Genomic DNA, 14211 nt, shown 5'->3' with positions numbered 1-14211 from the left:
CTCGTGGAGCCCCCACTGACCTCGTCCACGGGAGCCCCAAACCCACGGAGCCCAGCACTTGCCTGTGAAACACGTCACGTTCCCGGGGATTTTCTTCCAGTAGTCTCCCGCAGGGTTCTTGTCGGTGATGCCATACCGTCGGGCAAGGTCACCGTTGGGGCAGCGGGCCCACACGGTCCTGGTGCTTAGTGCCAGCTGGCAGGCCTGCAGCCCTGCATGCCAAAAAGGTGTCCGTCTGTCCTGAGCCCCCCGGCTGGGACAGGCCAGGCCGCCCTCTCCCATGAGTTTGCTCCCTCCCACCACTGGGTCCTGTCGACCAGGGGGCTCTGTGCGGACAGTGTCCTGCACTGCAGGGCTCACAGTGGTGGCCAAGGGAAAGGATGCCCCCCTGGGCAGAGCTAGCAAAGCCGCCAAGAGCCCAAGGCCAGGGCACACCAGGGCCCAGGAGATGGAAGCAATCAACCCACACAAAACTCCAAGGGAATGGGGCTACTCCCTCCCACAAAGGGTGTTCAGTTAGATCCTTGCTGTCACCTGCCTCAGTGGGACAGCAGAAAGGAAATGAAACCCCGAGTGCAAAGGCCGGGCCTGCCGTGTGGAGGCCGGGCCGCTGGACAGAGCAGGTACCCGTGGGAGGGGGCAGCTTGTGTTCCCACCTGGCACATGCTCCCAGTCGGTCCCCACGGGCATCTCTTCGGTGATGCCGGCCCGGACGTGCACGTTCCACCTGCTGTCGAGCGCCCATAGCATCTGGTCGTTGGGACTGCAGTGGACGCTGACCAACGTGACCCCCGCGGGCTGCGAGCAGGAAGAGACTTTCCTTAAGGAAGGAGGTGGCGGGGCATGTCGTTTTTGGAGAGAGCGGGGACAGAAGGTTTGGAGCCTGACACAGGGCAGGAAGTACAGCGGGAGGCGGAGAGGACCTCACACGGACAGACGCCATCCCTGCTGCGTCAGGCGAACCCAGATGGAGGGACCGCCCAGCGCGTCAGCAGCAGCGTGTCCTGAGGGACAGAGACGCAGGGACGGGCCAGAGGGCAGGAGGATGCCAGAGGTGCACACGGGGTCCTGCCCTGGGACGGGCAGGTGGTGGCCACGGGCAGCAACAGAAGAGGCTGGTGTGGCCACTGTCCATGCCTCTGCCTGACGGCAGGTGAGGCGGCACGAGGGAGGGCGGGCTCTGGGGAAACCCGGGCCTCGGAGGTCCCCGCACGCATCAGCACACGGCCCCAGGCTCACAGCTCCATGCGGAGAGAAAGCAAACACGGCAGAGCATTACCAGTGGCTGAATCTGGATGAAGGGTCTACGGGACTTTGTTGAAATATGCCTACAGGGTTTCTGCTGGCCTGAAGTTTTTTCAAGATAAAAAGTGTAATTTAAAAAAGTATAGAAATGGGGTGCCTGGGTGGTACAGTTGCTTAAACACCTGACTCTTGATTCTGGGTCAGGTCGTAACCTCAGGGTCGTGAGATCGAGCCCGGCATCAGGCTCTGTGCTCAGTGCAGTCTGCTTAGGACTGCCTCGCCCTCTGCTTCCCCTACTCCCTGCGTGCTCCCTTTCTCCCTCTCTCTCTAAAATAAGTAAGTAAATGTTTAAAAAAACTATACAACTAAAATCCACCAAGAAAAGCTATCGCTGTCGTGGGACTGCAACAGAGGTGCAGGGAAGGAGGCTTCTGTCCGCCCCTGGGAACTCCATCCGGGGGGCGGGGTGGCCTGGGGAGGGATGAGGTTGGTGTCGCGGCGGGCCTCCCCACGCACTCAGAGCCCTAGCTTCCACTCTGCTTTTCGTGCAGGTGGGACAGGACGAGGGCAAGGCTGACCACGAGAGAGCCTCTGTGTGCACAGCAGGAAGTGGGGACTGGCAGGCCAGAAGGCCAGTGACTCTGCCCACCAGGCACAGGCCTGGCCCTTGGTGGCCTCATGACCAATGTCAGCTGAGAACAAGGGCATCGTTTAACTCCCACTGTCTCTTCTGCAGGCACCAGGCTTGTAAAGGGCCCATCTGGAGCCACCCACCTGGCCTGGGTCCTGCCACCCAACTGGAGGACACCTCTTGGCTTGAGCTGCCCTCCAGCATGTCCCCTTGGGCAGTGACATCCCCTGCTGGGTTGGCTTGCCATCCCCGAGTGGGCACAATGCCAGCTGCCCTGCCCTACTCCCCGGTCAGCCTGGGTCCACGTTCCCATGTTCCATATCTCCTGGTCCCTTTTCCACTTTTCATAGGACAAGGGGAAGCCCCTTCAGTGTCCTGTTTGCCACCTACTGACCTGTTCTGGTTCATCCAGGGCTGCCCACCCCTTAGCTGGACGCTTCCCTGCCCGTGAGGACAGAGCCATCTGTACAGTCCCAGCTCTGTCACCGGCAGTGCTGGTGAGCAGTGAGCCCAGGAGTCTGGCTGTCCTCCCTCTACCGACCGATGCTGTGCATTTCCCCGACCTCTTGGTGGGCCCTGCCTTCCCGGGCTGCCTCAAATGGACCCAAAGCAGTCCCCGGTGGGCGCTCGGCGCTGACACACGGCTCTGCGCTTCTTCGCCCCCCATCCCGGCAGTGGTGGACGTGGTCCCTCTCCATGCCTCACGCTCAAGACACAGCCGCATGAGGGGCTTCCGGTTGTCACACCGACATCACACAACCTCCAGGCCAGCCACCAGAACCCCTCAGGGCATGTGGACAGAGGGGCTCTCCGTGCTCCCTCTGCCCCATCAAGGGGGCCAGGGGCTCCGGGTCTCACTACCGGCCACTCGGGGCAGGGGCTTCCCACCCGCTTGATTCACGAACGGATGAGCCAGCCTCTGAGCAGGGGGGCCAGCGGGTGCCCAGCGGCTCAGCTGATGGGAGACCAGGGCACACAGAGGACAGCAGCCACCGTCCGGACGGAGGTTCCTCGCACTGCGCTGTCACCCACCACTGGGCGCCCGGCATCTGTCTTGCCTGCTGCACGGCCCTCAAAATAGCCTCCTGGGCTTTCGGAGCGGGGGAGACCTGAAGCTGCTGCCAGCATGCTTCCGGCTGCCGGGGGCTTCCCACCTCCCCTCCCGACCTGGGCCCGCCTCTGGCTGCTCCACATTTCTCCCTTATATGGAGCTCACGGGCACACAAGAGGCCACACGCTCCCAGCCTCGCAGCAGGGGCCATCTGTCCATCTGTGGCGTTTCGAGAGAGAACCGGCATCTGTCCTGAGTCCTACGGCCACAGGCGAGGGCACCCTGGCTCGGCGCATCAGGCCTGGAGACACGAGGCCCGGGGAGCCTGGGAGAGATGGGCAGGCTGGGCTGCCTGTGTGGGGAACGGGATCCGTCAGGCAAGAATCATAAGGTTTTTGAAGGCTGGTTTCAGGGGAGGACAGGTGCTATCAAGAAATAAAAGGAGCGCCACGACGGGGGGACAGCCCTGTGACAGCGGATATCCAGAGAGGAGGCGGCCTGAGGGACACACAGCAGCTAGGGGACGAGGGGCCGGCATGGGAGGCTCGTTGGGGAGCACAAGTATGGGGGAAGGGGGTGTGCAATTGGTTCTACAAGCTTTTCGTGACCATGCTACCAAACCAGTCCCTGTGGAGGACCAGGCTGCTGCGACGTCGCTGAGGCTTGGCACGACCCCGGACAGCAGTCACCAATATAAAACCAGAGTAGCATATAAAAGCCCGAGTCACTCCCCAGCACCAGGCTGCAGATGCACAGGTGAGCTCCGAGGGAGCCTCCCGCCATCTCCCCTGTCCGCTGGGCAGCCAGGACTGGGCCCGCAAGGCTGTGGGCCTGGGGCTGGATCCCGCGGGACCACACACAAAGCCACAGAGCGCCTGGTCCTGCTCCAGCTCTAAGGGCTGCGAGGTGTACCAGAATCCAAGGCGTCTGGGCACGTCTGCTTACCCCACTCACTTTTTATCGAAGGTTCACATGCATCCAAAAAAGCACACAAATCCTAATCATATAGCTTGCCGGGTTTTCACGCTCTGAGCACAGATCTGGAACCTGAACACGAGCCTGGCTGTGCACCCAGTTAGCACCCTGCCTGCTCTCCCCACCCCACACAGGACGTGAACCTCACTCCGACAGAGGAGGCGACACAGAGGCCTCTGAAACGGGTGATGGCCCTCCCCAGCAGCTGGAGGCCTGCCCCAGGACAGCCCCGGGGAGACCACGGGGAGAGGGAGGGCTGCAGGCCCAGTCTCGGAGGACAGAGGAGCACAGATGGTCCAAATGAAAGCGCACAGGGAGGCCGGTAACTGTGCACTGGAAGAGGAAGAGCAGAACGTCCTTATGAAGCAGATCATCTTGCAGCAACTCCCAGACTGGGTCCCACGGAACACCATGCCACCCTCACAGGGGGGCTCATGCTGCCGGAACTCTCGGACCCACTGCCTCCTGAACACTTCCATCGGGGGTCACACAGACACCTGCTGGACAAGGAGCACCTGCGGTGCACTGGGCCCTGTGCTAGGCACTGGGAGGGCTGGGTGAGGGGGCTCTAGGAGAGCCTTGGTGCAGGAGGGGTGGATGGCCGGGCGGGGGGTCACCTGACCTGGCCACCCCGGGAAGGTACGCTGGACAGGCCCAGTGACGGCAGAACCCACAGACAGGTGCAGGTTTGGAAGCAGGAAGGACACAGGGTGGCTGGAGCCCAGTGACCAGAGACAGAGTGGAGAGAGGTCAGAGGGCATGAGGGCCACTGGCGGAGGCAGGAAGTGGATTTCGTGCAGAGTGAGGTGAAAAGCCACTAGACAGTTGTGAAAACAGGAGTAACGCGATATAATCCTGGCTGTTGGGAGGACAGACCTCGGAGAGGCCCGCTCTGAATCCTGGTGAGACAAGAGATGGCCCGGCCCAGGGGTGGCAGTGGACCATCTCTGGGCAGGCCTGCAAGGTGCCAGCCACGTCATGCCAGGGCAGGGCTGCTGCTTATCTGGACCCTTCCCCTGCACAGGCGGGTTGATAAACAGACACGTGAGCACAGTGGCTGCTGAGTCAGTGCGAAGACAGGGAGAGGCCTCCAGCGAGATACACTGATGCCCTTCCCAGAAGGAGGAAACGAATGGCTGCAAAATTGGCAGCTGGGAGGTGGGCAGCGGGCACGGCCAGTCAGCCGGCGGGGCTCAGGCACCCCGCAGAGTCGCGAGTGAGCACCTGAGGGCCGGCCAGACCCGTGGGGCTGGACACGTCCTAGGGCCAGAAACCGGGAAAACCGCCACAGCGAAAAGCAACTGACGTCCTGTTTCTCTGGAGCAGACGGTGCTAACAGGTGTCAGGGTGACTCCCGGCGGGGGCCCGCGCACCACTCGGGGTGGTGGGCCCCGCCACGCGCTCACAGCAAGGGCTTGTCCCCGAGTTCGGCAGCCGCCACCCTGGACCTTTGCCGGATTTATTTGGTGAACTTAGATTTTCTTTGGTAATGGTCACTTTGGATTTGTTCTTTTGTTCGTGGACTACTGTTTCAACTTTTTAAATTGCAGGAGAATCACCATACGGTGCTATATCCGTTTCAGGCGCACAACACGGTGGCTCAACCATTCCGCACGTTCCCCCAGGGCTCCCGCAGGAAGTGGGTCGCCACCTGTCACCAAGCAGCATCCTGACAGCGCCGCTGACTCTATCCCCCGTGCTGTACTTCCCACATCCGTGACTTCTTTATTTCACAAATGGAAGTTTGTGCCTCTCAATCCCCCTCACCTACGTCACCCACCCCTAAGGCTGTCTATCTCCCTGGGCCGCCCGGAGGGCACCCGAGAGCTCCTGGCTGAGCGTGGGGCGCTCAGGTCTACCGGCTGCATGGCTATGAGAGAGGGACACCACAGTCTGGGGCTAAGTGAGCCTGAGCAAGTCAAATCGAGCATACCAGAGGCTTCTGGACAGAGTGGGCATGACTCAGGGTCCCAGCCGCCTGCTAGTGAACACCACAAAATCCCAGCCCCTGGGCCCTACACTCCCACAGCTCGTTAGAGAAACATGAACAACGAAATCAGAAGAATTGTAAAAAGTGATTTTGAGGACATTGACTGTTAATACTTTGATTTATTTTTAGTTTTCCTATGGCAAGCTCTTTATTTCAAAAAAAATCCGGCTTATGTCATTTTGTGTTCTGCTTTTGGCTCAGTTCGCCATATACAAAGCCCTTCCCCAGGCTACCACAGCTGTGATTCTAACAGGGGCTCTCCCCCAGTCACTCAGGTCTTTCTGGAAGACAGACCTGGGCCTCCCATCAGGTGCTCTCCGGAGGGCCCAGTTCCTGGCATTGGCGATGCCGTCATTCTCAGGCAGAGTCATGGAAACATCTGTAACCGATGGGATAGTAACAAAACAGTGGCAAGCAGGAAGAGCTGGACATGGGTGTTGAGTGTGACTCAGAGGTCAGGAGGAATATAAAATGAGGTCACTAGCAGTCCCTGGAGATCTGGGCAGACCAGTAGTGGCCTGGGGCCTTGGGACCAGACTGAGAAGGGTTAAGAGTGAGACGACAACAAACCGGGAGGGGAAGGCAGGGGAAAGGGTGGCAAAGCCTGGGTAGGGGGCAGGCTCAGGGCCTGTGCCCAGCCCTACCCTGGGGGAGTGGAGGACTGCTTCCCTGGAGCGGGGCCTTGTCGCAGTGGGGGAGGAGACCTCGCAGAAGAGCCATCAGGCACCAAGCGCTACCAGCCCCACAAGCTCCCACCAGTCTCTGGGACACCGGGTCACGGTCCCGACAACACACAGTGTCTTAGTGACCTTTGTTTCCCAAACGACAACCAAACAGTAGGCCCTGAGGAATGTTTGTTGAAGCGGAGAGAATGGAGGTTCTGGAAACTCACTGACTGGCGCTGGCCAGCCTCTCAGCCGGGCGCTCAGCCACCTACCCACCCATCTACCTATCCTCAGCACATACCTGCCTACCCCCTGTGCCTCCACCACGCTCCTCCCAACGACCAGGTCACCGACCCATCCAACCGAACTTTAGCTGAGCACCTGCCATGGGCCAGGCCCGGTGCGAGGTGCTATGGATCAATCTTCTTGACCGCGGGTATAAAGTCTGGTGAGAGACACATCGTTAGCCACGAAGTCCCACAAAGAAAGAGAGGACCACAACAGGGAAGGCCGGCGTGAGGCGCTCTGAGGACACACGGGGTGCGTCCGACCGGGGCCAGGACGGCAGGAAGAGCGTGTCGGGGCAGTGAGGGCACCGGGAAGGAGCCGGCAAGGGCCCTGGCGCCAGACGCCGGGCCAGGCGGCTGGAGTGGGAAGGGCAGGGCGGCACTGCACAAGGTCTGCCTCCTCGCGCAGTGCGGGAAGGTCCACTGGGGCCCAGGGCTCTGAGGCTGAAGGTGCTCGGAGAGGGAGAGCTTGGAGGAGGTCCCTGAGGGCAGATGGTAAGAAACAAGATGCGACGTACAAAAGGCTTCTCGGCTGACTTGAGGACACGGTGCCTTGGCCTCTGTGAGAAGAGGGTCAAGTCGGAGGCCGTAGGGACAAGACAGGCACCTCCTTGGGGAGACAATGTCACTCGCCCTCCGCCACCACTCTGAGGGCTCTTGAACATGGCCCAAGACACATGGTTTCCCAAATGGCGACTGGAGAAGTCCCGACACGCTGACCACCGGTGGAAAAGCAAACGCCGAGGTGGGGGTGAACAGGGAGCAGGCTATGAAGATGACACATCACCCAGGCCGTTTTCAAACGAGGAAGCTTGTTTTTGTTGAACCCAAGCCCCTCCAGAGGGAGGTGAGTGAGAGCAGGTCCAGTGGTTCCTAAACCTGAAGTCCCCAGGATCTGTGTGGGGGAACTTATTAAAATGGCACATTCCTTATTATTTAGCCGTAAAAAAAAGAATGAAATCTTGCCATTTGAGGAGGGAGCCAGAGGGCACTATGCTAAGTGAAATCAGTCCGTCAGAGAAAGACAAATGCCGTACGACTTCACTCATGTGTGGAATTTAAGAAACAAGACAAATGAGCACATGGAAAAAAAGAGAGAGGAACCCAGAAACAGACCCGTAACTACAACAGAACAGACCGAGGGGAGGCGGGGAATGGGGCTTAAGGAGCACACGTGTGAGCAGCACAGGGACACGTGTGGGAGGGCCGGATCACTACAGTGCGCACCTCAGACTAATAGAACACTGTATGGTAACTGACCGGAACTTAAGTAAAACTCTGTATTAAGGAATGAAAGAATGAATGAACAAATGGCACATTCCTGGGCTTGAGTCAGCCTTTCTGCATCAGATTTCGGGGCTAGGGCCCAGATATGAAACAAACAGCTCAGGCAATTCTGTTCCGATTACCTGTGGGTTACCTCCCCCTTTTTTTGGTAAAGATTTTATTTATTTATTTGAGAGAAGGAGCATGGAGGGGGAGGAGCAGAGGGAGAAGGAGACTGAACTGAGCGCGGAGCCCGATGCAGGGCTCAATCTCACGACCTTGAGGATCACGAGCTGAGCCAAAATCAAGAGTCAGTCGGTCAACCACCTGAGCCACCCAGACGCCCCTCTGTGGGTTACCTTTTGAGAAAATGCTCTGCCCTTCTGTCAAGAAGTAGGCAAGACAATACTTCCCAAAGCAGTCTACAGGTTTTATGCAAGCTCTATCAAAATCCCAGCTCAGTTCAACAGAAACGGAAAGGTAAATCCTAAAATTCATGTGGAATTGCAAGGGACCCCGAGTAGCCAAAACAATCTTAAAAAAGAAAAATTTGGAAGACTCATACTTCCTGATTTCAAAACTATTATGAAGCTACAGTGTTCAAACAGTGTGGTACTGGCCCATGGACAAACATAGAAATCAATGGAATGGAACTGAGAGTTAAGAAAAAAATCCATCCAGTCAAGTGACTGCCAAGATCAAGAAGACTGCCAAGATCATTCAGTGGGAAAAGACCAGTGTTTTCGACAAATGGTGCTGGCACAATTGGAGAGCACACGTGTGAGACAGTGAGGTCAGAGGTCGGACCCTTACCTCACACCATATACAAAATCATCTGGAAATGAATCAAAAATAAATGAGAGAGCTAAATCTGGCAACAGTGTCTTAGATATGATACGAAAGGCATGAGCAATAAAGAGGAGAGATAAACTGGACTTCACCAAAATGAAGAACTTCTGTGTATCAAAGAACACCGTAAAGACAGCCCACATGATGTGAGAAAATATCCGCAAGCCACGTATCTAATAAGGGTCTAGTGTCCAAAATAAATAAAGAACTCTTAGAACCAACAAAAACATAAATGAACCATTTAAAAAACAGGCAAAGGACTTGAACAGACATTTCTCTAAAGAAAACATAAGAACGGCCAACAAGACCATGAAAAGATGATCGACATCATTAGCATTAGGGAGATGTGATTCAAAACCACGCAGTACCGTTCCGTACCGACTAGGAGGACTAGAAAAAGGAGAACGGGAAATAACAAGCGGAGAGGATGTGGAGAAATGGGAACCCTCATACTTGACACGCTGTCACCACCATGGGAAACAGGCAGTTTAACCTCAAAAGGTTAGACACAGAATGACCGCATGACCCCGAAATCCCACTCCTAGATAGAGCCGAAAGATCTGGGTTGGATGTTCAAACAGCACCCACATGAGTGTTCACAGCAACAGTCTCCATGACAGCCAGAAGGTCGAAGCGGCCCGAACGTTTGTCAGCTGTCGAGTGGCTGGGTGATAATGTCGTCTGTCCAAAGGAGATACCATTCAGTGGCAGAACTGATACAGAAAAACACGAACACACCTTGACCACCCAATGCTCCGAGAAGGAGCCCATCGCAAAAGGCCACCTAGCATAGCAGTCCCTTTATAAGAAATGTCTGCAAGAGGACGATGGGTACAGAGAAAAAGCAGATTCGTGGTTGCTAGGGGCCTGGGGAAGGGGACTGGGGGGTGGCCGCTATGGGCAGAGCGATTTCTTGAAACCCGATGAACATGTTCTGGAACTAGACGGTTTTGAAGGTTTCCCCTAGTGAGAAGGAGGGCAGTATGGCTGACTCCAGGTTCCATGGAAACAGTACTTCTTACTAACAAAATCTCTGACTTTTCTGTTTTAAAGACTTGCTCAAACGATTTTGGGCTGGAAGGGACCCAGCAGACCAGCTAAACGGACTCCCTCAAATTCCGGGTGAGGAAAGTGATGAATCTGGCACTGCCGGTGAGGGCCTGCAGCAGAGGTAAGCCTGGAGCTCAGGGCTCTGGGGGCTCAGATCAGAGTTCTCCCAACTTCCAGCAGGTGAAGTTTTTACCCTAAGAAGTGCCTGCACACACACACACACACACACACACACACACACACACCCCTTAGCCAGAATGCGAATACACCCAGGGCAAAAGAAAAAAAATATTGAGAATTTTATGGCCAAAGGAAGTGTTTGTCTGGACAGATTATTTAGGCACGGGTCTCACGTGAACCTGGACAAAATTCAGCGGGAACATTTCAGGAACACAGAGAACCAGCAAAGTGGTGGCACATGCACCCACGTCACCACGGGAGACACCGGGCAGGGCCAGGGACCAGCCCTAGGGCCACCACCTTCCAGACTCTTCCTCATTTGCTGCCAGGAGTCTCCCTCCCGGTACCTCTCATTTACTGACTCGTCAGTCCACCTCGCACATGCGACGTTACTCTTCCTCGGTGTGCAGTGACCGCCGGAAACTGCCGCCGTGAGGTCCTCCGGCGCGCGGTTTGTTGGCCCTTCTGTCCGTGGCCCCGCGGTTCTCATATGCTCGGACTTCTACGTGGTCCTTTTAGGTTTTCTGTGTCTCCCCTGTTGCAGATCCCCTTCCTGCTTCTGGTCTCTTCCTTCGAATCTCTGAAGCTTGAGAATCAGACATGAGTATGAACAGGCCTGCATTTAAGGCACCAGCAGACCGTCAGGGGGAGTGAGGGCCGAGGCTCCGACGCGCAGACCCTGTTGTCTTTTCTTCCTACGAATCGTGTGTCCCCGGGCAGATGCCCCGCCAGGCTCCTGACTCTGGGTTTTTGTGTTCTGATGCCAGGTCGCAGCCAACTCTGACTGCCGGGCCGTGTCCCCTGGCCTCGCTGCCGAAGACCAAGGGCAGGTCTTCCCCCGGAGGCCCGTGGAGCGCTGGCTCTGTGAGCCGCCCCCCGGCTGCGGTGACGGCATCCCGGCCAGCACCGCCCGAGCAGCTCTGCTGCGACACGTTGAACGCATCAGGCCGAAGGGTGAGCTGTTACCTGAAGAGCGAGCTCAGCTGCTAAGAATGTTTGCAAACCGCTGGCCCAGCGCAGCGGAGCTACCAGAGGCCGGGTCTGCGGTTCTACACGGGAGAAAGGCTCCCCCGCTTCTGTCCCCTGGTCAGCCGACGGCAAAGCCAGACACCCTGTCCCTTGTCACTCCCGCACTGGCTCCGGCGATCTCGGACAGCTCTGTGTCTGGTCTCAAGTGTGACGGGGAAGCCAGCGAGTTGGTCTGCTGAGAGCAGGCGAAGTGCCGAACAGAGGCAGAGGCAGCTTTCCTGGGCAGCTGTCGTGTTCTCGTCCTCCTCAGTCGGGGCTGGCGAAGCCGACTGTGGCCACTCCTCTGTCCACTGCCGGAGACCCCGCCCCTGATGCCAGCCCGACGCCTGGGCCGGGGTCCGCACTGGGGCTCCGTGCTGCAAAGACGCCGGGAGCCCGCAGGCCCTACCCGGCGGCAGTGGCCCCTGGGCGTCTGACAGCTGACCTCCCGGCAGCTGCTCACAGGCAGGCCCGGCCCGGCCCTGCGGTCCCGCCGGCTGGCTGCTGCGCCCACCCTAACCACCACCCCGATTCCTGAGGGCTGAAGGAGAGTGGCGGGGGGCCGTGGGCATCCCCCGAGGGCCAGGCCGAGGAGTGTGGAGTTGAAACAAGGTGGCCTCCACCCAGGTTCTCAGCACGAGGGGCTCAGAATCAGCTGCGGAGCCTTCAACACCACAGCCTCCTGGGCCAGGACAGCAGAGTGAACACACACCTCCCTTCTCACTTCCTCCTCGACACAAAGTGAGAACAGGAGCTCACACCTCCCTTCTCACTCCCTCCGCCACACGCAGGGAGAACAGGAGCTCACACCTCCCTTCTCACTCCCTCCTGGACACACAGGGAGAACAGGAGCTCACACCTCCCTTCTCACTTCCTCCTCGACACAAAGTGAGAACAGGAGCTCACACCTCCCTTCTCACTCCCTCCGCCACACGCAGGGAGAACAGGAGCTCACACCTCCCTTCTCACTCCCTCCGCCACACACAGGGAGAGCAGGAGCTCACACCTCCCTTCTCACTCCCTCCGCGACACACAGGGAGAACAGGAGCTCACACCTCCCTTCTCACTCCCTCCGCGACACACAGGGAGAACAGGAGCTCACACCTCCCTTCTCACTCCCTCCGCCACACACAGGGAGAGCAGGAGCTCACACCTCCCTTCTCACTCCCTCCGCCACACACAGGGAGAACAGGAGCTCACACCTCCCTTCTCACTCCCTCCGTGACACACAGGGAGAGCAGGAGCTCACACCTCCCTTCTCACTCCCTCCTGGACACACAGGGAGAACAGGAGCTCACACCTCCCTTCTCACTCCCTCCTGGACACACAGGGAGAGCAGGAGCTCACACCTCCCTTCTCACTCCCTCCGCCACACAAAGTGAGAACAGGAGCTCACACCTCCCTTCTCACTCCCTCCGCGACACACAGGGAGAACAGGAGCTCACACCTCCCTTCTCACTCCCTCCTGGACACACAGGGAGAACAGGAGCTCACACCTCCCTTCTCACTCCCTCCGCCACACGCAGGGAGAGCAGGAGCTCACACCTCCCTTCTCACTCCCTCCGCGACACACAGGGAGAACAGGAGCTCACACCTCCCTTCTCACTCCCTCCGCCACACACAGGGAGAGCAGGAGCTCACACCTCCCTTCTCACTCCCTCCTGGACACACAGGGAGAACAGGAGCTCACACCTCCCTTCTCACTCCCTCCGCCACACGCAGGGAGAGCAGGAGCTCACACCTCCCTTCTCACTCCCTCCGCCACACACAGGGAGAACAGGAGCTCACACCTCCCTTCTCACTCCCTCCGCCACACACAGGGAGAGCAGGAGCTCACACCTCCCTTCTCACTCCCTCCTGGACACACAGGGAGAACAGGAGCTCACACCTCCCTTCTCACTCCCTCCTGGACACACAGGGAGAACAGGAGCTCACACAGGCTCCAACCTCCTCTGAGCTGGGAGAGCGTGAAGGGGCACCTGAGGAAGCGGCAAGGCGTTGGGGAGCAGGAAAGGCCCTAGTGGGGCCAGAAGGCTGAAAGCAACCAACCGTATGCAGGAAGCCCAGCAACACAGCCCATGGGAGCCCCGGGCAAAGCTCCTCCCAGCGGTGTGCCCCACTCTCAGAACCAAGACTGCTAATGCCTGAGGCCAGCGTCTGCCACGGAGAAGATGAGACAGACGCAGAGAACAAGCATGGAGACCACACCGGAGAAGAAACTTCAGAAACACCCCGGGGGGTGGGAACACAAGGAGGCTTGACAGTAGGAGAGCAACAGGGACTTGCGGGAACTAACAGAGGCCCACAAAGTCATCCAAGGATGGAGGGCAGGAAGAAGCGGAGTGTCTTTTAGGAAGTAGGATAAGAGCCAAAGAGGAGGAAACGGGAGAGGGAAGCACAGTGGAGGCCGCCGGTTAGGGAGTCCTCCGGACAGAAGGACAGAAGCAGGAAGCCCCGAGAGAGCAAACGGAGAAAACAGGAGGGTAGAGGCAGGAAGCAGATTGCCGGTGGGGTAGCAGGACACAAACTCCAGGCCGGGAGGCCTGTCAGCACCGAGGCTAAAACGGGCCCTCCTCGGGGCGTGTCACTGTCTCTTCTGGAAACACTGGGAACAGAGAGGCCTTACAAACTACCAGAGAGAAAAAGCAGTTTGGATAGCAAGGATCAAGGATCAGAATGGCTCCGACTTCTCAACAGCAATGTGGACACCAGATGACAGAGGAAACCCTTCAAAATTATAAAGGAAAACGATTTCCAAGCCAGATTACTCTACCCAGCCGAGGCCAAGGGTGAATGTGGGCAGAAGACTTTCAAGTTACTTACCATGAGCCCTTCTCAGGAACCAACTGGAGGACAGAGCTCACCAAAACAAAGGAAGGGACAGAGAGGACCCAACACGAAGGGGTGGGGGGGCAAAGGGCAATCCGAGGTCGACTGGGTGACCAGGCCGGATGGGGGCTGGCCACACCTGCAGGAGGATGCCTCCAAGAGGATGAACTGGATGGAACCAGATG

At 58.0% G+C, this 14211-nt stretch overlaps 1 protein-coding gene across 1 annotated transcript in view; it reads right to left on the bottom strand.

Annotated features, from left to right (window-relative positions):
• TECPR2 (tectonin beta-propeller repeat containing 2) overlaps positions 1-14211 on the bottom strand; it is an 89329-nt gene that overhangs the window by 2796 nt on the left and 72322 nt on the right. Inside the window, exons 17-18 of the mRNA XM_080807529.1 lie at positions 657-798; positions 63-212 (exon numbers count right to left, since the gene is read on the bottom strand). Of these exons, the coding sequence (XP_080663655.1) occupies positions 63-212; positions 657-798 (292 nt within the window). The remainder of the gene's footprint in view (positions 1-62; positions 213-656; positions 799-14211) is intronic.

Source organism: Martes martes, assembly GCF_963455335.1.
Source record: "Martes martes genome assembly, chromosome: 7".
Taxonomy (NCBI): domain Eukaryota; kingdom Metazoa; phylum Chordata; class Mammalia; order Carnivora; family Mustelidae; genus Martes; species Martes martes.
Note: the sequence above shows the minus strand (reverse complement) of the source record. Positions and strands in the feature narration are given on the sequence as shown.